We start from the raw sequence: 24,826 nt of genomic DNA on the forward strand, positions 1-24,826 counted from the left end.
AAAAAAATTTTTTTTAAAGAAATTACTAACACCATTTTTTAAGATAAACTTTTTAGATATATTATCTTAAATTGCTTAAAATGCTACAAATTTAAGGCTATTTCCTAAATATTCTTCAAGTGCTAGCAAAATGCCCTAAATCCACTGTCAATTCAAGTATGGAATAGATGAAAAACAATATAAAGCAGATGGATTGATTGGATTGATAGTATTTAGTTCTCTGTTTCAATCTGCCATTATTTATGTCATTATGCAAATAAGTCTAATTTATAGTTCATAAAAGGTCCTTTACAGTAAAGTGGAGGTATAAAAAATTTTTAATTATACAAGTAACAATAGTAAAAGTAATAGCTAACATTAAATGATTACATATGATATGCTAGGCACTCTACTTAGCACTTTAAATTTGATATTTGATTTAATCCTAACCACCCAGGGAAGAGTAGATACTCTTTTTGTCTCCAATTTAGAGATCATAAACCAAGCCTCAAGAGGTTGAATAACTCGCCTCACATCACACAGATGGGCAGTGATGAAGTCAGGACTTGAATCCAGGTTCCCCTGACTTCAAATCACTTTTTAAAAATGTAACTCCTTCGAGGGACCCCTAGGTGGCTCAGTCAGTTAAGCATCCAACTTCGACTCAAGTCATGATCTTACAGTTTTGTGAGTTTGAGCCACACGTCAGGCTCTATGCTGACAGCTCAGAGCCTGGAGTGTGCTTCGGATTTTGCATCTCCCTCTCTTTCTCTACGCCTCCCCCGCTCATGCTCTGTCTCTTTCTCCCTCTCTCAAAAATAAACAAACATTAAAAAAATTTTTTTAGGGGTGCCTGGGTGGCTTAGTCAGTTAAGCGTCTGACTTCGGCTCAGGTCATGATCTCATGGTTTGTGGTTTCGAGCCCCACGTTGGGCTCTGTGCTGACAGCTAGCTCAGAGCCTGGAGCCTGCTTCAGATTCTGTATCTCTCTCTCTCTTTGATCCTCCCCTGCTGATACTGTGTCTCTCTTTCTCCCTAGAAATAAATTTAAAAAAAAAAAACATTTAAAATAAGTTTTCTTAAAAATATAATTCCTTCCACATAGAGATTACTATAACTAGGTCTCTTTCCAGACTTTTTACCTGTTTCCATCTTAAATCATTGAGAACAGTCCCTGCATTTCATTAACAATCTCCTAAAAGCATATATGTCTTGGTTACCTCTTTCTTCTCTTTTAAAATCACAATCCTGGGGCACCTGGATGGCTCAGTCAGTTGAGCGTCTGACTTTGGCTCAGTTCATGATCTCACATTCATGGGTTTGAGCCCCGCATCAGGCTCTGTGCTGACAGCTAGCTCAGAGCCTGGAGCCTGCTTTGGTTTCTGTATCTCCCTCTCTCTCTGACCCTCCCCTGCTCATGCTCGCTCGCTCTCTCTCTCTCTCTCAGAAATAAATAAAACATTAAATATATATATATAAGTAATAAAAAATAAAATCACAATCCTATACTGTGAGCAAGCCTCCAGTTGATTCCTTTCTCAGTATCCTTTTTTGTTTGATATACTTTTTAAAGGAAATTTGAGGGCTTTTCCTCCAGCCTATTTATTAAATTCCCATAAGATAGTAAAATAGCACAAGTGTAGAGTACCTCATTAGTACATGCGCTAACATTGAGAAAGCATCTAGTTCAGGGCCTGGCACATGGTAATGAACTTGATAAATATATGTTCTTTAATTCATTGATATATTCCAAAACATTTTCTCTTTTAGCCAAGATTTAGTTTTCTTTTTTTTTTTTTTAAGTTTAGAAATTATTTTGAGAGAGACCTGTGTGCACACAAGTGGGGGAGAGGCAGAAAGAAAGGGAGAATCCTAAGCAGGCTCCACACTGTCCGTGCAGAGCCCAAAGCAAGGCTCGAACTCACAAAACTGTGAGCTCATGACCTAATCCAAAAGCAGACGCTTAACTAACTGAGCCAGCCACCTAGGTGCCCTGAGAATTGGTTTTCTAATTCTTTCACTGGAAAAGAAGAAAACAGTAAATGATTTTGTTAAATGTCATAGACAAGTTAGAGAACTAATTCAAATAACTTTGGGCCTTCTAAATAAAAGCATTCCATCATTTATTGTTTACATTTACCTATTAAAATAGAGTTATGAATATTAGTACAGCAATGGAGTTTTACATAAACTGACAGCACAACTTGGAGAGAATGTTAAATTAAGTGTTTTACATCTTACTGTATTTTATAAACTTAGGTTTAAAGCAGAAGCCTATATTAAATTACTTTAAAGATGACTTGCATAATTCTACTTTTTTTCATGTCAGAGACAAAGTGGGCAGGAATAGAAAAACTCATCTTGAAGCAACAGAGCATAAGACCAGTTTTCACCATTAGAATTCGATGTGTATCTCTGAACTCTATGGGCTTTTTTGCTACTTTTAGGCATTAGTCACCATGTAAAACCGAAAGGGTAAGCCCACAAAGTGCTGTGTTCTCTTTGGAAACAGTCCGTTCCATCCAGGCTCCACCTGTCCTGTTGGACCCACAGCGTGACCTGCAAGCAGAGTTGGTTTTTAAAAGGAAGAATCTGTTGTCTTTTATTTAACTGATACTGTGAAGCTATGTTTAATTCTGTGAGAGATCGTCTGGGTGACATTCTAGAGGAGAATTATCTTTGTAGTTGGAAAGATTTATGACTCTAGCTTGCAAAAGTGGCAGATAGCTCAGCAAGGGAAGAAAGAAATCATCTGTGAAAAGTTGTATTTAGCCATGTTAGATTCAGTCAAGTAATATTAAGCAACGGATATATTTTGTAGAGGCTTTTGGATCAGAAATTGAACGAAGCAAACAGACCACCCCAACAGGACACCACCATTTGCCTTTTTAAAATTGTTTTTATTGATTTTTTTGTTATTACCCATCAATGGATCTGGAAAGAGGTGGTTATTAAACCAGAGCTTAATTAACAAAAGCATTCAATACTAGCTACTGGTATTTCTTTCTTTCTTTTTTTTTTTTTTTAAATATTTACTTTTGAAAGAGAAAGAGAGAAGCAAGTGGGAGATGGGCAGAGAGAGAGAGGGAGACAGAGAATCTGAAAAAGGCTCTATGATGTCAGCTCAATGAGGCTCGAATCCATGAGCCCTGAGATCATGACCTGAGCCGAAGTTGGTTGCTCAACCCAATGAGCCACCCAGGTGCCCATCGCTGCTGTTGTTCCTAAGGAGTTCAACATCTGGAGTAGCCAAGATAGCTCCATTGGGAGAATGTTATATTGGAGGAAGAGTTCAACATCTTATCATTTATAATATTTTCTTAACTACAGTTAGCTTTTGACCAATTCAGAGATTGGGGCCAATCCTCTGCACAGCCAAAAATCTATGTATAACTTTTGACTCCCCCAAACGTTAACTATTAATAGCCTACTATGGACTGGAAGCCTTACTGACAGCATAACGAGTTAATTAACACATAGATTGTATGTTGTATGTATTATATACTGTATTCTTAAAATAAGCTGGAGAAAAGAAAATGTTATTTAGAAAATCATAAGGAAAAGAGAAATACATTTATAGTACTGTATTGTATTTATGAAAAAAATCTGCATGTAACTGGATCATGCAATTCAAACCTACCTTGTTCAAGGGTCAGTTGTATGTGTCACGTCACTTTTTTAGTGAGTTTTTCCTTAAATCTCTTAATATAAAGAATCGGAATAACCACAGATACCTAATCTAATCTTTGATTTCACACATAAGGAAACTAAGGTCTGCATAATTCTTTCATTTTATATAGCATTTAAACAAGCAAAATCTATTTTTGTAATGTTACAATTATTTTATTGTTTTATTTTTAAAGGACTTTTTTATGTTTATTTTGAGAGAGAGAGAGTACATGCTCATACACAAGTGGGGGAGGGGCAGAGAGAGAGAGAGAATACCAGGCAGGCTCAGTGCTATCACTACAGAGCCCAATGCAGGGCTCAATCTCTTGACCTGAGCCAAGATCAAGAGTTATGTGCCCAAGCTACCGGGCCACCCAGGCGGCCCCAATTATTTTGAAGAGAAAAAAGTCATTTGTCATCCTACCTTTCAAATAGTTGTTTTCATTTTTGTAGATCCTTTGATATGAATATTTAGTTTCATAAAAATGTGTTCAAAAATTGCCTATAACTTTGTATTTTACCTATTCAACCATATATTGTAAATATTTTTCACACTTTCTAATATCTTCATAATAATATGTTTAATGGCCATAAAACTGGTTGGATTGGTATACTACAATTAAACTATTTTTGAACAACTAAGTAGTCCCAAGTTTTTCTCATTATACATAATGTAGTAATAAACCTCTTTGTTATTTAATCAAGTAACAAAGAAATTTATAAAAGGTGATATTTGCAAAATTGTTATTACTTAATCTAAGGATAATTTTTTTAAGTGGGCCCCATGCCCAGTGTGGGGTTTGAACTCACAACCCTGAGATCAAGAGTCACATGCTGTATTGACTGAGCCAGCCAGGCACCTCTCTAAGGCCAATTTTAATACTCTTGATTAATAATATTTTATTCCAAAAGATTCTTAAGAATCTCTTATGTTTGTTTTTAAGAAATCACAATATCTTAAGACCTCAGAACATCAGTAGTGGTACCAACCGTGTATTAATTTAAGGTAGACTAGTGGTAGATTGTCTCCAAATAAGTGACTCTTTGGGAACAATAATTGTAAAAAAATTAATATAGCTAACATTGTAATGTATTTACATTATAATGAAAGACATAGTTTAATTTTATCTACCTGAGCTTGCTAAACTTGATGTTGAAGCCTGAGTTCTTTTTTTTTTAATTTATTTTTTTAAATTTACACCCAAGTTAGTTAGCATATAGTACAACAGTGATTTCAGGAGTAGATAGATTTCTTAATGCCTCTTACCCATTTAGCCCATCCCCCCTCCTACTACCCCTCCAGCAACCCTCTGTTTGTTCTCTGTATTTAAGAGTCTCTTATGTTTTGTCCCCCTCCCTGTTTTTATATTATTTTTGCTTCCCTTCCCTTATGTTCATCTGTTTTGTATCTTAAATTACTCTTATGAGTGAAGTACATGATACTTGTCTTTTCTGACTAATTTTGTTTAATATAATGCCCTGTAGTTCCATCCATGTAGTTGCAAATGGCAAGATTTCATTCTTTTAGATTGCTGAGTGATATTCCATTGTATGTATATACCACATCTTTTTTATCCATTCATCCATCAGTGTGCATTTGGGCTCTTTCCATACTTTGGCTATTGTTGATAGTGCTGCTATAAACATTGGAGTGCATGTGCCCCTTTGAAACAGCATACCTGTATCCCTTGGATAAATACCTAGTAGTACAGTGCAATTGCTGGGTTATAGGATAGTTCTATTTTTAATTTTTTGAGGAACCTCCATAAAATTCCCAAGTGGCTGCACCAATTTGCATTCCTACCAGTAGTGCAAAAGAGATCCCGAGTTCTTACTTCAGTGTGTGTTTGCTCATACATGTGTGTGCATGGATTTTTGTGACCAACTATTCCCTTGAGTACCATCTATTTCCCAGGTCCAGTTCTGGGCCTGTAGGTTTTTATAACTGTTTTCTTTGTTTTATTTTTCACTTTCTTTGCTTCCATCCTATATCTCTGTCTTTATCTCATCACTTCCTGGCTGGGCTTTAGCTTTTAACTCTAGGTACCAGTATTATCTTCCTGCCTCTTTTCTCAAAGCTCCCCATGTAACCTTCAGGATTCCAGAATTACCTTTATCTTCCTTCTCTTTTTCCCTTCCTGTCAAAATTCATTCTGAGATGAGTGTTCTTTGGTATTCTCTCCATACTGTCCTCAGGTATGAATGCTTCCTCTTTTTCTCTTTAAAGTTGTTTATTAGTAAAACCAAATAGCTCTGATATTGGTGATTATCAGGTCAGGATGTGACAATAGAGTTTGAGTTGGCTTTCTTTTTATTCTTACTGCTTTGATAAATTGCCTCAACTTCTCTGGCAGTGGGTGTGGGTGTGGGTGAACAACAAATATATTGCCAGCATGGAGCTCTTGAGAACTCCTAGTACCTTCACCTATGAAGTTAGAACTTGGCAACTCAATTCTTTTGAAGTCTCTATCCTTATCTGATCTTTATTTGTTACTAAAGGGACTCATTACTACTGTAAAAGGAAATGATTCCCTGATTAGTGACCCTGCTCTGGTCTCTAGCATTTGAGGGATCCCTCTCCTTACTGCCAAAGGAAGAATCATGGGTTTCCCTCTAAAGGAGACTCAGAAGAGCTTGCTGCTTCTCTCTTATGTCTGACCTTGGAAATGTTTAAACAGAACAAAAGAATTTTGTATTTAATCACTATAAAAAGTTTTTAAAAATGTTTTAATGTTTATTTTTTAAAGTTTTTAATGTTTATTTTTGAGAGAGAGAGAGAGACAGAGTGTGAGCGGGGGAGGGGCAGAAAGCGAGAGAGGGAGAGAGAGACACAGAATCTGAAGCAGACTCCAGGCTCTGACCTGTCAGTGCAGAGCCTCTTGCTGGGGTTGAACTCAAAAATGGTGAGATGAGGACCTGAGCCGAAGTCGGACACTGAACCGACTGAGTCACCCAGCCACCGTTTATTTTTGAGAGAGACAGAGACAGAGACAGAGACAGAGACAGAGCATGAATGGGAGAGGGGCAGAGAGAGAGAGAGAGAGAGACAGAATCTGAAGCAGACTCCAGGCTCTGAGCTGTCAGCACAGAGCCCCATGCAGGGCTCAAACCCATTAACCACGAGATCATGACCTGAGCTAAAGTTGTACACTCAACCAGCTAAGCCACTCAGGCACCCCAAATAGTTAGCTATTCTTTATACGTAATTCTTCTGTAATTGTTTTATATCTTTTAATTTCTGATTAACTTTCTAAAGTATTATTTGATTTGTGTTGATCAAACACGAAATGCCAGTTAATTTCAATTTTATAGTTTGTTTTTGCTATGGTCATTTTTCAAGATAGTGTGGAGTTTTTTGTTTTGTTTTTTAATACAATTGGTTAGCACTTTACATTAGATTTTTCTTCTAATTATATAAATATTATTAGATATAGAATATATTAAATATTTCAAGTTCTCTGTTGTTAGGCTCTAGTTTCACCAAGGTGTGTTTGCTCATTGAAGAAGAGTCAGCCCAGACATGTAGAAATGGCAGTAGGAAGACACTAAAGCCATTCTGACAGTATAAAAGAGAGGCAGCACCAACAGGAGGCTAAGAAATCCTCATCTTCATGTAGGCCTGTTAAGGAGAATTTGACAGGAAAACAAGTGGCAAAGTTAGGTGTATTCTGACAGAGTTTTTTCTCCCTCTTGTTGGCATAAAGGCTGAGACTCTATATCTTTTAAGAACCTGCTCAAAAAAATTGAGCTCTTTGATATTTTTGACCTGAAAGAGATTTTCAGAAGCTCCATGCATCTAATTATACAGGTAATTTGTGAGTTCTACTGTAAGCTCTGTACCACAACATTGAATAATGGTCTGGTACCAACTTATAATTAATATCTGTCAAGATTTACAGCCTAGGAGGGGGTGGAAGGAATAGCCTTGTTAATCTATTCAGACAGTGTGTAAAATAAATTTTTATACCTTTGTGGAAACTTCAGAGAGCAATTTACTATATTTATATGTGTGGGTTTCATGGAAGCATCTTTCTTTATCCTTGGTTTTTCTCTAGGAACCTTTGTCACAGATCATTCTTTTTATTTTATTTACTATTATACATAAGCTATATTTTAGGCTTAGTTTGCTACTTGAGAGAACCCAGGAGAGCTTGGCTTTGCTATTACATTAAACCTCTTAATATAGTCTGATAGTTTCAGAAACTAAGAAAGACCAACTAGATTGGCAGCAAAGAAATGGAAATCTACAACTCCGGGGCCTTAACTGCAGTCTTCTCATATATAGTTAGCTGTTGCTCTAAGTAAGACTTTGCCAGTGTCCTCAGGATAGATCATACTTTTCTCAAGTGACTAGCAAATGTTAAAATATTCTAGCTTAAAGCAGAGCTGTGAAACCAGAGAATCTTGGAGCTAGAGGGGATCTTAAAGATGATTTTATAACCAGGTGTAGGATGATTTTATAACCAGGTATACACACTCACACACACACACACACACACACACACACAGATACATGCATACGTATATGTATGTATATATAGTTGCTTACTCACTGTTAAGCATTTCAGTGGCAGGAACCACGTTTAAAAGCTAATGACAATTATTAATCTAGTCCCAGTAATTCAGAAAGCAAGTGTTAATGAGGCACAATGGTAATAACTCTTTACCTTAACGGGAAAAAACTGGTGTTCAGAAGCCTTCAAATAAAACTATGTGTTAAGTTTCTTTCCTTCCTTTAGTTCCTGGTAGTTTGTAATTGGGATCCCATCAGTTCTAGAAATACCTTTGATATTTTCATTTATATTTGATTGAATCAGATAAAGAAACTGAGACCTGTTTAAGGGCTTTGGCCTAGCATCAAAACAAATAAATACTAGAATTGATCATTTCTTACTCTCTTCTTATAGAATCCCAGGATTTTCTGGTTTTCCCTCTACTTTGGCCCCTAAAAAAAGAAAAAAACATAAGCTTGGTAATAGCTACTGATCTTAGAACATCAGTCAGAAATACTGTTAGTGTCTAGTCATTCACACACTGTGATGTGTCTTTCATCCTACAGGCTTACTGTGGATTTCTCCGTCCTGGAGTTTCTTCAGAGAATCTTTCTGCAGTAGCCACAGGAAACTGGGGCTGTGGTGCCTTTGGGGGTGATGCTAGATTAAAAGGTGAGTAAATAAGTTGTTTTAAGAATGATCAGCATTCTGGCTATGGAGAAAAGTTAGTCCTTCAAACTTGGATTTCTAATGTTCTGTTATAATAAGAGACCACAAAGATTGAAGAGAAAAACAGTATTTGACACCATCCTCGTGTGTGTGTGTGTGTGTGTGTGTGTGTGTGTGTGTGTGTTTAAAGGAATTCTTATTCTTATTTGCTGTTTCCCTATAAAGATCTCTTCAATCTACCAGACATAGTATTTAGTTGAATAGAGAAATGGAAGAGTGCAAAATGACTATAAAGTTTCAAACTAAAGCACCTCTCTTCACAGAGATTTTGATAGAGCTATTTCGTTGACTCATTTATTCACCAAACTTGTGAGGCATATGCCATGTTGTAGGCACTGTGTTAGACTCTGGGAATACAAAGGTAAATAAGATGTGGTCCCTACTTTGGAATTCACAATTTGGCATATGAAAGAGAAGCATAGAAAATGCAATATAGTAATGAATGCTTTAGTAGAGGTGCACAGATGTGGGAGTATAGCTTGGGACAGCTGCATGAATAATGTAGATATGGAGCCATTTGGTGTCCAAGGAGGATAAACATTTCTTGCATTTTATTTACGGTAGAAAAATCACAAAATCTGATTAAAGCTACTGGCTATTTACCAAATTATGGCATTTACTTTACTCTCAAAAGTAGCAGTCATAGGGGTGCCTGGGTGGCTCAGTCAGTTAAGTGTCCGACTTTGGCTCAGGTCATGATCTCGTGGCTTGTGAGTTCGAGCCCCGCATTGGGCCCTGTGCTGACAGCATGGAGCTTGGAGCCGGCTTCAGATTCTGTATCTCCCTCTCTCTGTGCCCCTCCCCTGCTCATGCTCTGTCTCTCTCTCTCTCTCAAAAATAAACATTAAGAAAAATAATATTTTTTTAAAAAGTATAAGATATAGAAACAGTATTATATCATTACTCAAGAAGGTTACTGTTCTCTGTCAACCCAGCTGGTCTGACAGCAACTAGGTGTGCTACAATATAATCCGGCATTAACTACCTGGAGTTAGTGCAGGTCCCACAGGTTAAGGGCAAAAGGCCTCCATAAGACCACCCCTACTTCAGACAGACTCTAGCTGCAAGTCTGGGGGCAGGGTGTCCCCAGGCCACCTGCATCCCTGACCAAATGGCTACCAATCTAGGAGGTTCATACAGGCCCCTTCAGGTTTGATAATTCACTAGAATGACTCACAGAACTCAGGAAGGTGCTGCTACAGTTTATGATACACATAGGGTGAGATCTGTGAGGGAATACAGAGCTTCCATGCCTTCTCACTGTGGGGTCAGGGAACATCTCTCTCCTTACACATCAATGTATTTGCCAACCGAGAAGCTCCACTGACCTTTGATGGCCAAAGTTGTTTGTTTGTTTTTTAAGTAGGCAGCCAACATAGGGCTTGAACTAATGACTCTGGCATCCCTACATCCAAAGTTTTTATTGGGGCTTCATTATATAGGCATTGTTGATTAAATCATTGGCTGCATCATTGATCTCAGTTTCAACTCTCCTTCCATTTCCTGGAGGTCAGTGGCTAAAAATCCCAATCCTGTAGCTATCTAGGGGCTCACCCAGAGTCCTCCTTAGCATAACAAAGACAGTATTATTCAGGAAATTCCAAGGGTTTTTGAAATTCTTTGTTATACTACAGTTAATAAAGTAATAAGAAAATAAAACAAACATAAAATAGCCAGCTGGCCTTGATAGCCAAACTAGATATAGATAAAAATGTACCTCTCTGGGAATAAAATAGTTGAGTCTGTCATTATTTATGAGTGTGTTATTTTTGTAAAAATGCCACATTGATTATTTTTTTAATACAGAAAAATATTATGAAGTGTGTAAAATCATCAGAGTTCATTGTTAAGGTTTTGGTGATCATCTTTTCAGATAGTCCTATGTAACAATCTGTGTAACCATTTGATATTAATAACAACACCAGTCTATGCTCTGACCTCTTTTTGAAAACCATACAAATGTAAATGTACTGTGAATGTTTTTAATAGCTACGTAGTATTTCGTTGTATATATTTCAATTTATTTCACTGGTTCTCCATTTATAGACAGTTGGTTTTTCTTTAACTTATAAGCACTACTGCAGTATATAATTACATATGCTATATATAATTGTTTTCTTAGAATTAATTCCTAGAAGTGAGATTTAATAACCCAAAAACATATATACTTTATATTTTGATACTTGTTGCAAGTTATCCTCCTAGAAGATTATATCAATTTATATTGTCTTCCTTGCACAAGAAACATTACGAACAAGGAATTTTGTCAATTTTTAAAATTTCTCTGAGGTTCAACAGTTTTCATATGTTTATTGGCCATTTTTATTTGCTTCATGAATTGTTTTTTTCACTCTTCTGCCCATTTAGCTCTTTGGGAGTAGTTTTTACTTTTCATTGGCTGGTAATAACTCTTTATATATTAGGAAATATTGGGGCATCTGGCTGACTCAGTCAGAAGAACATGGGAGTCTTGATCCTCAGGGTTATGAGTTCGAGCCCCGTGTTGGGTGTAGAGATTACTTAAAAATAAAATTTTAAAAAAGAAGTATCATTAATTGTTATATGTTGCAGTTATTTTTCTCAGTGTTTTTTTTTTTTTTTCCATTTATTTCAGCCTGTTGGGTTGTTGTCACATGGACTTAATTTTTATGTGTTTATGTATTTGTGGCATGGGTAGAAAAATCTTTTCTATATCTTCATTCTAAAGGCTTTCACCCACATTTTTTTCATAATCAGAAACAAAACCTACATGTTATTATTTTCAGTGTTTTGAAAATCTATAGAAGAAAGACTCCTTAGGTTTTATGAAATTCTTTATCATCCTTGATTTGTTTGAGGAAACCTGTTTTTCACTCTGGGCTTATTGATCTTATGGCAGACGATTTTTCTGTTTTTCTGTGAAGTGAAATGAATGAGTAGATTGTATCATCAATCCAAAAAAGCAGGTCTGCCATAAGCCTTGGTCATTTGTGATGGACAATTTGAGAAGCTTTATAAATGTGTTCCTTTCCTTTCTTTTCTTCATGGCATAAAAATATTTTTCTCAGATTACAGTTTTACTTCCCCTAGTATCAAACATAGTATTCAAAGAGTTTCATTATGTAGTTTATTTTCCCAATTATTGAGATTTAAACTTAACAGTGACTTTTTGACAATTCCTTCTCCTTCATTCACTTGAATAATCATTAAAAATATTAGAAGTAGTTATTGATCCTTTAGTAGGGAATTGTTTACTAAAACTGACTTTGAAAAGAAAGACATTGTGGTACATCTCTGTAATGAGATATTATGTAAACATTAGAAATATTGCAGAAATACAACTGCTGACATGGAAGTATATTTTTGGAATACTGCCAAATGGGGGGAAATATATAATATATGCATTATAAACAATTCTAAAAATTAAATTATAAATATAAAGTATCACAAATTTGAGATTCTCTATGTTTATCTGTTTATGTGCAAAGATTAACTATGTTGTCTCTAGGTAAGTGATATAGATGATTTTTTAAAATTTGTACTTGTCTGTTGTAAGCGTATATTGTTTCTGTAACAAAAAGTCTTATCAAAAAATTTTCTGACAACATAGATTGACCTTGAGAGTATTTTTATGCTAAGTGAAATAAGTGAGACAGAAAAAGGCAAATACTGTATTGAATATTAAAAACAAAAACAAAACACCTAGCTCATAGATAGAGAGAAGAGATTGGTGGTTTCCAGAGGTGGGATATGGGGGTGGTGAAATGGGTAAAGGGGATCAGAATGTATGAACTTCCAGTTATAAAATGAACAAATCACGGGGATATAATGTGTAACATGGTGACTATAGTTGATAATAACTGTATTGCATATTGGAAAATTGCTTAAAGAATAGATCTTGAAAGTTCTCATTGCAAGAAAAAAAATGTTTGAAACTGTGTGATGATGGGTGTTAACTATATTTATTATGGTAATCATATCTCAATATATATAAATATCAAATCTTTATATTGTATACTTGAAAACGTATATAATTTTATATCTCAGTTATATCTCAATTAAGAAAACAGCCAGGACATTATAAGTTCCTCTTTTACAAGCTAACTTTCTCATCGGTCACATAGTAGACATGGGCACAGGGGGCGTTTAAATCCTAGATGAATCTCCAAAAGAAGAGAGTACCAACAAAAGAGATGTTTGCTAATGACCAGGTATTAGGGAGTTAGAGCAGGTGCATAGAAAAAAATCAAGAGGCTATGGTCTAATTCAGAGTATCAATAGATGATACAAGGTTGGAAAAGTTGGAAAAGTTGGAAAACTAAAACCTTTTGAGAGCAAATAAAGACATGGCCAATATTAACTTTTTCTCGATTGGCTATCTTTATCTGTCCCTAGGCCTTACCAAACCTTTCAGGAAGACTCTTCAAATCATCAGATGCTTATCCCTACCTTAATAGAGAAAGAAGGAAGGAAGGATAGTTTAAAAAAAAAAATCATGGAGAGCAAACATGGGCATATGTAAATCCTTAAACTTCTGTTTATTTTATTAACAATAAGACTGAATATTTGTTAATATGCTTACTGCCTAACTATACATGAGGATTGTAATTTGCAACAATTTTGAACTGTTTTCAGTATATATTGTGCTGATAACTGTTAAGATAATATTTTCATATATTCATTCATTCAACAGACATTTACTAACAACTTTTTGCCCCAAAGCAGCCAGTGGCCCTAGGAGCCAGAGGGTAGAAAAGAAGGGACATAGGGAAGAGGGAGGGACTTGGTGCCTGTTCCCTACCAGCAGCCAGTCATCTCCTGCATGCCTGTGCTACCACGTGGGCTGTCTCTGTCCTCCTGCCTGGCCCTTCATCTTTCTGAGCACCCTGTAGAAGCCTATGGAAAAGAGCTTTTCAGTGAGTGTGAACTCCATTTCTGGGGCTCCTGATTATTCCAAAGTAACCCCCTAGTCTACACTTGGCTTTTAAATTCTATGTTAAAGTTTTAGCTGATTTATTCTTACCCATTTGTATGGTGGTCACCTCTGTCTCCTGTGGTCTTTCAAAGATAATAGTTTAAGTGTTTCATATCTTCTTAGAGGAAGTTGTCATACTTTGGTTGCCTTGCAACAACACAGCTCTCTGGTAGACTCGGAAAGAATATAAGATTCTGTGGATTACTTGGCATTTTTTTCATTGTTAGGATAGAAGTAACTTCTTTGTGCAGCTTTATTAATCCTATCTCAGTAGAGACTGAAGTCGGCTTCTGCCCTAAGTGTACAACCAGATATCCATGAGATTTTTAGGAGATAATTTAAAACCATTTTGAAATGGTTGGTTTAAAAATAAAATGGTTTCTTTACCTCTGAAAAAAATTTTTTTTAATGTTTATTTTTGACAGAGAGACAGAGCACGAGTCGGGGGAGGGACAGAAAGAGGGAGACACAGAATCCAAAGCAGGCTCCAGGCCCCCAGCTATCAGCACAGAGCCTGATGTGGGGCTCAAACCCACAAACTGCAGATCATGACCTGAGCTGAAGTAGGACACTTAACGAACTCAGCCATCCACGCTCCCCTCTTTTACCTTTTATTAATTATTTTAAATTTTTTTTTAGCTTTTCTTGGTGGCATAACAGTTGTTGTAGATACTATATTGGTACATGAAAAGATGTCTCTGAAGGATGTAGAACTTACTCTATTATATTCTATACTTATTAGCTCAGACCCTGTATCCCTCTAATTTTGTTTGCTTGCTTTGTGAAGGTATTGCTATGTATTTTCTTTTCTATCCCCATTCCCTACCTTCACTACCCAAAAATAATTTGCAAATAAAATATGCTCAATGAATTTCTCTTTAACAGATTTATTCAACAACCCTCTATGCCTTTCATTAATCTAGGGTTTTGTACATTCTTCTGAAATTGTCTGTTAGCATCTTCCTAATTCTCTATATTCCTTTAAGACTGCACTCTAGGGGCGCCTGAGTGTCTCAGTTGGTTAAGCTTCTGACTTCAGCTCAGGTCATGATCTTGAGGTTCAAACATGGGTTTGAGCCCCATGTTGGGCTCTGTGCTGACAGCTCAGAGCCTGGAGTCTGCTTCGGATTCTGTCTCCCTCTCTCTGCCCCTCCCCTGCTCATGCTCTGTCTCTCAAAAATGAATAAACATTAAAAAAAATGCACTCTAGTGTTAAACTATTGCACAAAGATCCACGGATCCCCTTTCTGTCCCACTCATACCCAACTGCCAATGCTGCAACAAAGTTCTGTATTAGGATTCTTTAGTTTTAAGAGATACTAATCTACCTAATCACTTAAGCCTGAATGGAGACTACCGATGTGGCTGAGAAAGGCTGAGTAGATTTTGCCTCAGGGACTACTGGATCCTAGGATCAAAAACTCCCTCTTGTGTGTTGGTTCCTCCTCTGCCTGCTTCTCTGAAGATGATAGCTCCATTCTCTTCTGTTTCCATTGGTTATCTCTCCATGGCAGGAACTGGGGACCATTACTGCAATTGAGTGACCCTAGTGGAGAGGAGAACTCCTTCATTTAAAAATTGTATGGAAATACTCTAATTGGGCCAGCTTAGACCTCTTTCCCATCTCTTGAGCCAAATCATTGTGGCCAGCAAGTCAGTAAACACTGGACATATCCCCCAATGAGATTAAGAAAATTTTCAGTTGATTTTTATTGCATATTTATATTAAGTGAAAAATTTTCTGAGATTATAGAAACATTTTATAAATTTATTTTCCTTCATACCCTGTATCCCATTGACACCAAACTTAAATAATGTCTTTACTGGTTGTTTTACTATTTTGGAATCAAGATAGCTAAACTCCAGAAAAATCATTGATCTAGAAAAGATAGAAACCTGAACAGTTCTGATAAATCATTTTCTACCATGCTATCATTGGCCCAGCCTTTCCTCTGGCTGGGGTTTGTGGGAGGACTGTAGACAGGGAAAGGGTGACAGTCAATAAAAAATGGAAGGTTAGAATAGAAATATGAGCCAGTTCAGTTTGTCTTACCACAGCTTCTTATCACTTTGCTTCCTTCTGTCAGAACACACCACACTCCATTTCTTCCTCAGCCTTTTGCTCTTACACACTTGAGTAAGAATATTCCTTTCTTAACACTTCTACATTGTCCTCTTCTATGGACCCAGTGCCTAGAATGGGGTCTTGTACATAATAATGCATTCAAGGTGTCTAGAGTAAGATGTCTAGAGTAAGGTGTCTAGAGTAAGTGAGTTGTCAGCACCTCAGAGACGCCGCTTAGTTAGTGGGTCTGGGAAATGGGTTTGGGAAATTTTAACTATCTGGGAGTTACTGATGATCAGCCATGTTTAAGAAAGACTGCATTCTCTCCTTTAGTTTGCATAGTTACCCTTCAACATGTAGCCAAATTTGTAAGATGAGGAAACCAAGGTTCAGAGAGAGGTTAATAAAAAAACCCAAAGAGATAGCTAGTAAGGGTCAGAACCAAAATTCACATTTGGCCTTTCTCAAAAACCAATGTTTTTATTGTTTGTTGTTTTATTGTTTTATGTTTTATTGTTTGGTAGCTCTGTTGTTGTATTGTTTTTAGTTGAAAACAACATGTTGAGTGCATTCTGTGTTCCAGAATTTGTTATACTAAATGTTTCCTTACATGTATTAGCTCATAACAATGTATTAGGTAAGCTTTATTTTTATCTTTATAGGTGAAATAATCAAGGCATAGAGTGGTAAGTAACTAGCCCAAAGTCACAAGGATAGCCTGCAGCAATGTTAGGAAACCAGGATTGATGCCCTAGAGCCCAGTGTCTGTGCTCTTGTTGTTTAATCTTCATTGGCCACAAATTCTGAATCTGGATCTGGATTTGGGATTTGCCATTCTAGAGATGGTTTAATTCTTGGAGAGTGAGTGCATTTAAAGCAGATGGAAGGATCAAAGATGGAGCCTTTAGTATTATTGAGGTGGGGGTAGAAGTTGCAGGTGGTGTTGATTAAAAACAGTAGCCAGAGAACAAGACCCCAACTACAAAGTAAGAGTTGGCTGAGAAGAGTGAGCAAAAAGCCTTGAGCTTTCAGTGTAACTGCGGTGTGAGAGCACACAAAACACCTTGGGCTTCATTAGAAAAGCATCAGTAGTAGTACTTTCAAATCTGTACTATTTGGGTTTTTTTGCCAGCATGCGTTTAAATAATGTGAACAACATGAGGAACTTCTTTTTTTCTTTGTTTGGGGTTTTTTTGTTTGTTTGACAAAGACTATTTTTTTTCTTAAATGGTTTATTGTCACGTTGGTTTCCATATAACACCCAGTGCTCATCCCCACAAGTGCCCTCCCCCATGCCCATCACCCCCCTTCCCCTCTCCCGCACCCCCCATCAGCCCTCATTTTGTTCTCAGCATTCAAGACTCTCTCATGGTTTGCCTCCCTCCCTCTCCCCAACTATTTTTCCCCTTCTTCTCCCTCATGGTCCAACATGCAGAAATTCTTCTGACTGGCACATGGTATGGTGCTTGGAGAAGAGCAGAATGACTTGGCATGACAGCTTTGCAGAGTAGTGGGTGAGGGCGTGCATCCAAGTCAGACTGCCAGGTTCAAACTTCAGCTCCACTGCTTTCTGCCCTGTGACCGTAGACAAATTGCTTAACCTTTTGATACCTAGATTGCCTTATTTTCTAAATATAATACCTTATTCAGTTTTTGTAAGGATTAACTGAGTTAATTCTTATAAATCTTGACTTTGTGCTTTTAAAGCTGCTAGAACCATGCAGTATACTATAAAAACCTGGTGTTAGCAGCTGTTACTAATATTACATGCTGATGGCCTCAAACCACACCCGTGGTATGAATATCCATCATTTTACTCATTTTTGGTTTGGTTCATTTGTTGCAAGAGGACCTTATGAATTACTTTTTGATGTTATTTATATTTATTTGAATTTTCTTTATAGCTTAACATTGATGCCAAGAAGAAAATTAAAACCCAGCTCCCAGCAGGTTAATTTAAGTGATTATTTTGGCACCTAGTTGTGCTTGAAGATAGAATATGATGCTTTTATATCATACTTGGAATAAGTCCACATACCCTATTAGATTTGTGATTTATTCTCATCTAACTTGTGATGCAAGAGAATTCACCTAAATCATGAGACTTAATTCTTTAGATTTGCAATGTTCCTGGGGATGTTGTAGATAATGAGGTTCTGTTTAAAATTATCTTTTGTTAGTGATTACTGATATATAGAGTCAAGATTAATTTATACTTCTGAAAATTTCACTTGTGTGTTTATAGTCTAATATCCAGTGTAAGGAGAAAAATTATAGCAGGGATTATGGAATTCTACACTCTGAAAGAGTCTTTAGGGATCATCTGATCCAACTTCTTCATAGCATAGCTGGGAAAAATGGAGGCAAGAGAGTTAAGTGACTCAGCCAAAGTCATAGATCCTCGATAGCTAGCAGATGGGTGAGGACTAAACTCAGGTCTCCAGTCTCCAGTCCCAACCTGTCTGGCACACTTTATGCTTATGTTGCAGTGTGTACCCAAATAGAAATGGATATGAAATCAAAACTGTAGTGTGAATTGGTTTCTCTTATTAAGATCCGGCCTTTTTTGGTAGCTCTGTCAAGCTTAGCTCCAGCATTTTTAAAATAAATTCTATAGAAAGATAAATTTTTTTTTANTTGAATGACAATACATAAACATCCTGAGAAAAATAACTTCAGCACAGAAAATGTTTTCACGTTTGATGTATTGTAATTTTCCTTCAAAAAAAATTTTTTTTTTTTATTTCTAGGAGAGAGAGAGAGACAGCATGAGCAGGGGAAGGTCAGAGAGAGAGAGGGAGACACAGACTCCGAAACAGGCTCCAGGCTCTGAGCTGGCAGTCAGCACAGAGCCCGACGCGGGGCCCGAACCCACGAACCGCGAGATCATGACCCAAGCGAAAGTCGGACGCTTAACCGACTAAGCCACCCAGGCGCCCCTATAGAAAGATAAATTTTGAATGGTTTTTATTCATATTTCATTTTCATAAGTGACAAATGACCAGTGACCTAGTATTTCTGTATATAAGGAAGAAATCGGACTGAAACGATTTTTTTTTTTTTTGGATCTTTTTTTTTTTAATAGGAAATACTTAAAGCCAAATTTTCATTCAAACTAAAAGGTAAGAAATGGTACTTCATGATAGAGGAAAATGACTATTCATTTTTCCATTTTTACATGTAGTTTAGGTTAATTAGGAACCTTTTAAAATCGAGTGTACTGAAGCTTTAATGTATGCATAAATTGGTTGAGTAGTTTTAATTAAAACTTATCTCTGTTTGAGATTAATTACTTTCAATACTCCGAGATTAATGAGGCCTAGTCATGGTACCTCACATTTTGTGGATACTCAATAAATATTAGTTTGGAAATTAGGAGATACTTTGGTATTTTAGAATATCACATGTATTCAGCACTCTCAACAATACCCAAAACATGGAACGAGCCTAAGTGTCCATCAACTGACGAATGGATCAGGAAGATGTGGTTTATCTATACAATGCAATACTACATGGCAATGAGAAAGAATGAAATCTGGCCATGTGTAGCAACATGGATGCAACTTGAGGGTGTTATGCTGAACAAAATAAGTCAGGCAGAGAAGGACAGATACCATTTTTTGCACGTATAGGAGGATTAGGAGGAACTTAATGGAGGACCATTGGGGAGAAGAAGGGGAAAAATAGTAGGGGAGAGGGAGGGAGGCAAACCATGAGAGAGTCTTGAATGCTGAGAACAGACTGAGGGCTGAAGGGGGGTGATGGGCATGGAGGAGGGCACTTGTGGGGATGAGCACTGGGTGTTATATGGAAACCAACTTGACAATAAACTTTAAAAACAAAAAGAATTATCATATGTATTATAAAGTCTTAGATTCTTTTCCACATTTGAGAATACTCAACTATATCAAATTTACCACCTCAGCGTAAATACATTTTTCCTTCTTATATAATTCTTAAAACTTTTTATTTGAACATAGTTTCATCAGAGTTACAAAAGGAAAAATAAATACCCCTCTGTGTGTGTTTGTGTGTGTGTGTGTATACACACATATATGGACATTTTTATATATGAACACATATGCATAATTTTTCTGAACCATTTACGCTTAAGTTATCTATATTATACCCCTTTTCCTAAATTCTTCAGTGTGTGTTTCCTAAGAATAAAATATTCTCTTATATAAACACATGACAGTTATTAAACTCATAAATGTACATTGATAGAATATTTTTACCTACTCTATTGTCTATATTCTAATTCTATCACATGCCCTCATAAAACCCTTTATATCCTTCTTGCCCTCCAATACAGGGTCCAGGGTCAGGTATTGCCTTTAGTTTTCATGTCTTTTAGCCTCCTTTTAAATTCAGAGTATTTCTACAGGCTTTCTTTGTCTTTTATGACATTGACAAGCTTAAAGAATACAATGCTCCTTGAGTTTATCTGCTGTTTCCTCTTAATTACGTTGAGGTTATACATTCTCAGTCAGAGCACTGCATAGGTGATAGTGTCTAGAAGCACTTGATGACCATCTGACCCCATTGGTGATGCTAATTTTGATTACTCAGTCAAGGTGTTGTCTGATTTCTCCACTGTATAGATACTTAGTTTTTTTCTCTCCCTTGTAGCTAATAAGCAGTTTGTGGGAAGATGCTTTAAGACAAAATTTCTGTTAGAGTGGTATCCTTTACTGATTTTTTGCCTTATCCAATATTTACCATAGATTGTTGCAAAAGAGGATTATCTCGTGCTATCACTCCCTCCATGCTTACCATTTAATCTTTGACATTCTCCAGTGAGCAAGAGCCCCTCATTCCTTTTCTCTATTTATTATATATTATCTACTTATTTATTATATGTGGAATCAAGTCACACTTTTTCAGTAATTTGTAATTTATAACTATACTTAATATTTTGATGTCCAGCTTGTCTAGATTTGGCTAGTGGGAACTTCTTCAAACTGACTCCCATATCCTGATCACTTTCTTTACTTTCTGATACAACAAAATATCCTGGGCTTATCTTGTACCTGTCCTGTCCTAACCATGGAATCAGGTGTTTCCCTGAGGAATCCAGCTCCTTTAAAGGGGGCATGGTATTAGAGACCAAGATCTGGACATTAGAAGTGCTCAATGCTGCTAGAGTGTTTTTTTTAAAGGGACTTTAAAGGGACCTTTTGAAAGGTGGCTCAGTCGGTTAGGTATCTGGCTTCGGCTCAGGTCATGATCTCATGGTTCGTGGGTTCGAGCCCTGCATCGGGCTCTGTGCTGACAGCTCAGAGCCTGGAGTCTGCTTCAGATTCTGTGTCTCCCTCTCTCTCTGCCCCTCCTCCAGTCATGCTCTCTCTGTCTGTCTCTATTTCTCTCTCTCCTTCTCTCCCCCTCAAAAATAAACATTAAAAAAATTAAAGGGGAATGGTATTAGAAACCAAGTTCTGGGCAGTAGTTGTACTCATTGCTGCTGGAGTGTCTTCTTTTAAAGCATTTTAGCAGACAAAGCTAAGAATGTGTGCGCGTGCACACACTCACACATGCGCAAATGTATGTATTTTACAAGTCTTTGAGTATACACTAGTGCCTCTGTTTCAATCCATCTCCACTGTTATTTTTGCCTTCCCACATTCCGTGTCTGTGTGTCCCCTCTTTCATCACAAGGACCCCAGCTCCCAACAATATTAACACATTTAGTCATTTGCTCAATTCCAAAATATATTCAAAACTAGTTTCAAAATTATTTTGTTTGAACTACTATGGTAAGCAAACCTAGTAAAAGGAATTGAGATTTGTTTGTAATTTTTTTCTCCTTGCCCAGGACTGACAGTATATCAGTCATATATTATGTTCATAAGTTACTTGGATTAGTTATTTTTTTCATCCTTTCCTTTCTTTTCCCTTTAGTGAAGTTATGTTATTCTTTTGAAATAAAATTAGGCTAAAGTTGTTTTTGTTTGCTTTCAGTTATTGGCTCCTCTCCATTCCATTCTTTTTGTTTTCATTTTATTTTTTGAATATGAGAATGTTAAGATGCTCTCAAAAATTGAAACTGTACAAAAGTTATTTTACAAAATGTTTTAGTTTGATTCCAGTTTCCCCTTTTATGAAGTAAAATATATGTAATTAGTGAAGAGCATTTATTATACCTATATTCAATTTTGTTGTTACTTAAAATAAATTTCATCTATTGACCTTTTTCCAAAGATGACCTACAGATGGCCAACAGACACACAAAAAGATCCTCAACATTACTTGTCATCAGGGAAATGCAAATCGAAATCACAATGAGATAAAACCTTACATCTAGCAGAATGGCTAAAATTAAAAACTCAATAAACAGCAAGTGTTGACAAGAACGTGGAGGAAAATGAAACCTTGTGCACTGTTAGTGGGAATGCAAACCAGTACGGGCGCTGTGGAAGATAGCATGGAGGTTCCTCAAAAATTTTTAAATAGAACTTCCCTACAGTCCAGTAATTACAGTACTGGTTATTTACCTAAAAAATATGAAAGCACTGATTCAAAGGGATATGTGCATTCCTATGTTTATTGCGGCATTATTTATAATAGCCAAACTATGGAAGAAACCCAAGTATCCATCAATAGATGAATAGGTAAAGAAGATGTGTTATGTATGTATATATTTATATTATTTAGCCATTTAAAAAAAGGAATGAAATCTTGCCATTTGCAGCAACATGGTTGGATCCATAGAGTATAATGCTAAGCAAAATAAGCCAGTCAAGAAAGACAGATACCATATGATTTCAGTCTTATGTGGAATTAAAGAAATAAAACCAAGAGGAAAAAAAAGAGAAATTAAAAAAAAAAGACTTAATAATAAAAGATAAGCTGATTGTTATTAGAGGGGTAGTGGGAGGAGGGATGAGTGAAATAGGTGAAGGGGATTAAGAGTACAGTTACATTTTTTTTAAGTTTATTTATTTTAAGAGGGAAAGAGAGAGAGTGTGTGTGTGTGTGTGCGCCAGTGGGGGAAAGATAGGTGGAGAGGGGGGAGAATCCCAAGCAGGCTAGACCGCCATCAGTGTAGAGCCTGATGTGGGACTCAGTCTCTAAACCATGAGGTCGTGACCTGAGCCAAAATCAAGAGTTAGATGCTTAACTGACTGAGCCACCCTGGTACCCCTCTTTTTTTCTAAAGTTTATTTATTTTAAGAGAATATGCAAGTAGGGGAATGGTAGAGAGAGCGGGGGAGAGAGAATCCCACTCAAGGTCCAAGTTCAGTGTGGAGCCCAACGCAGGGCTTGATCTCATGACCAGGAGGTCACAACCTGAGTCAGTATCAAGAGTTGGATGATTAGGGGTGCCTGAGTGGCTCAGCTGTGCTAACACCTCAGAGCCTGGAGCCTGTTTCAGATTCTGTGTCTCCCTCTCTTCTCTGCCCCTCCCTCACTAGGACTTTCTCTCTTTCAAAAATAAACATTAAAATTTTTTTTTAAAAAGAGAGTTGGATGCTTAACTGAGTCACCTAGGTGCCCCAAGAGTACACTTATCTTGATGAGCACTGAGTAATATATGGAACTAATGAATACCTATATTGTATACTGTCTGCTAAATACACTGGAATTAAAATTAATAAAGTCTTCAAAAAATTTTAAATGAAAAATAAAATAAATTTTGCCTATTGAGATTAATAATAAAGGAAATTAATTTTGGGGAATATATTTCAGGCTCAGTGATTTATAACTTTGATTCCTGGAGATAGTGGTTCTCAATGATTGTTCCATTCCAGCACACAAGAATTACTGTTCAATGTTTTCAGTAACGTTCACTCTGTGCTGTAGTAATTGGGAGTGCAGGAGAGTTAAGGGTGTCCTTTCTAACCCACTTTGAGATGGCTGTAAAGTTAATGAGAACCTCCCAAGAGCATTGGTCAGGAAAATTCACTGAGACTCCTCTGATAGAAAAGACTGGTGACTATGTAATAAGACAAAATAATTAAATCAAGCAAGCAAGCAAAAAGTTTAGTTCCAGATTAATGTAACTAAAACAAAACAAAACAAAACACTTTAGCACCTTGACTGCTTGACTAGATGCACCTTCCCTTATTTATTTATTTCCCCACAAAGGTGCTTGTGTGGGAATTCTGTGGCTTAATGGTATTCTCAGCAGCCTGTCTGAAAAGTCACATGACAGAGGATTTATACCCGTCTGTATTTTCCATTTCTAACAATGTGTTTATTAGGTTTCTAAATCTTTAATTTAGGATAAAGCTGTGGGACACTAACTGTAATTTAGCTGTTTGAAAGAATTGAATGTGTCTTGATGAAAAGTGTCATAACATAGCTGTGTTTTTTTCTCTTTGCTACAGCCTTAATACAGATAATGGCAGCTGCTGTAGCTGAGCGAGATGTGGTTTATTTCACCTTTGGGGATTCCGAATTGATGAGAGACATTTACAACATGCACACTTTCCTTACCGAAAGGAAACTGACTGTTGGTAAGTAAGAGATAGTCTTGACACTTGGTGTCTAACTAGATTGTCCACCATCCAGGATGAACACTTGCTGAATCTGGATGGATCACAGTGGATAAGAAAAAATAAAAGTGTGACTTTGAGAAGGGTGGACAAAGTCTTACTTGAATGAGTATGTCAGCTTATTAAAGTAAGGCCAAGAAACTGATGCTTAATATCCATTTTTACTTTCATGCATATAGAAAACTAAAAGAGGGATAGTGTTGGAAGGTAGGTTCAGGTCTAAGAGGCTGCACTCTGAGTCATATTTATCAGACATAACAGCATGCTCATTTTTGTATTTCAGCTGGACTTGAAGGGCCTTGCTACCCTGGGAGCTGAATGTAGAAGTAAAGTTGCCACAGACTCCCAAAATGATACATGGCCAGTATACCATGTATACCTATACCATGTATAGCCTGTTGTAATCATGAACTAATAAGTAGTTTCTTTAAGGTACTTA

General features: G+C 36.7%; 1 protein-coding gene across 2 annotated transcripts in view; it reads left to right on the top strand.

The window, feature by feature from the left end:
* PARG (poly(ADP-ribose) glycohydrolase) overlaps positions 1–24,826 on the top strand; it is a 128,284-nt gene that overhangs the window by 99,745 nt on the left and 3,713 nt on the right. For both annotated transcript variants that reach the window (XM_039233738.1, XM_039233737.1), the window contains exons 16-17: positions 8,708–8,813; positions 24,220–24,348. In XM_039233738.1, the coding sequence (XP_039089669.1) occupies positions 8,708–8,813; positions 24,220–24,348 (235 nt within the window). The remainder of the gene's footprint in view (positions 1–8,707; positions 8,814–24,219; positions 24,349–24,826) is intronic.

The sequence above is a fragment of the Hyaena hyaena genome, unplaced genomic scaffold (assembly GCF_003009895.1).
Source record: "Hyaena hyaena isolate Hyena2069 unplaced genomic scaffold, ASM300989v1 scaffold_78, whole genome shotgun sequence".
Classification (NCBI taxonomy): Eukaryota; Metazoa; Chordata; class Mammalia; order Carnivora; family Hyaenidae; genus Hyaena; species Hyaena hyaena.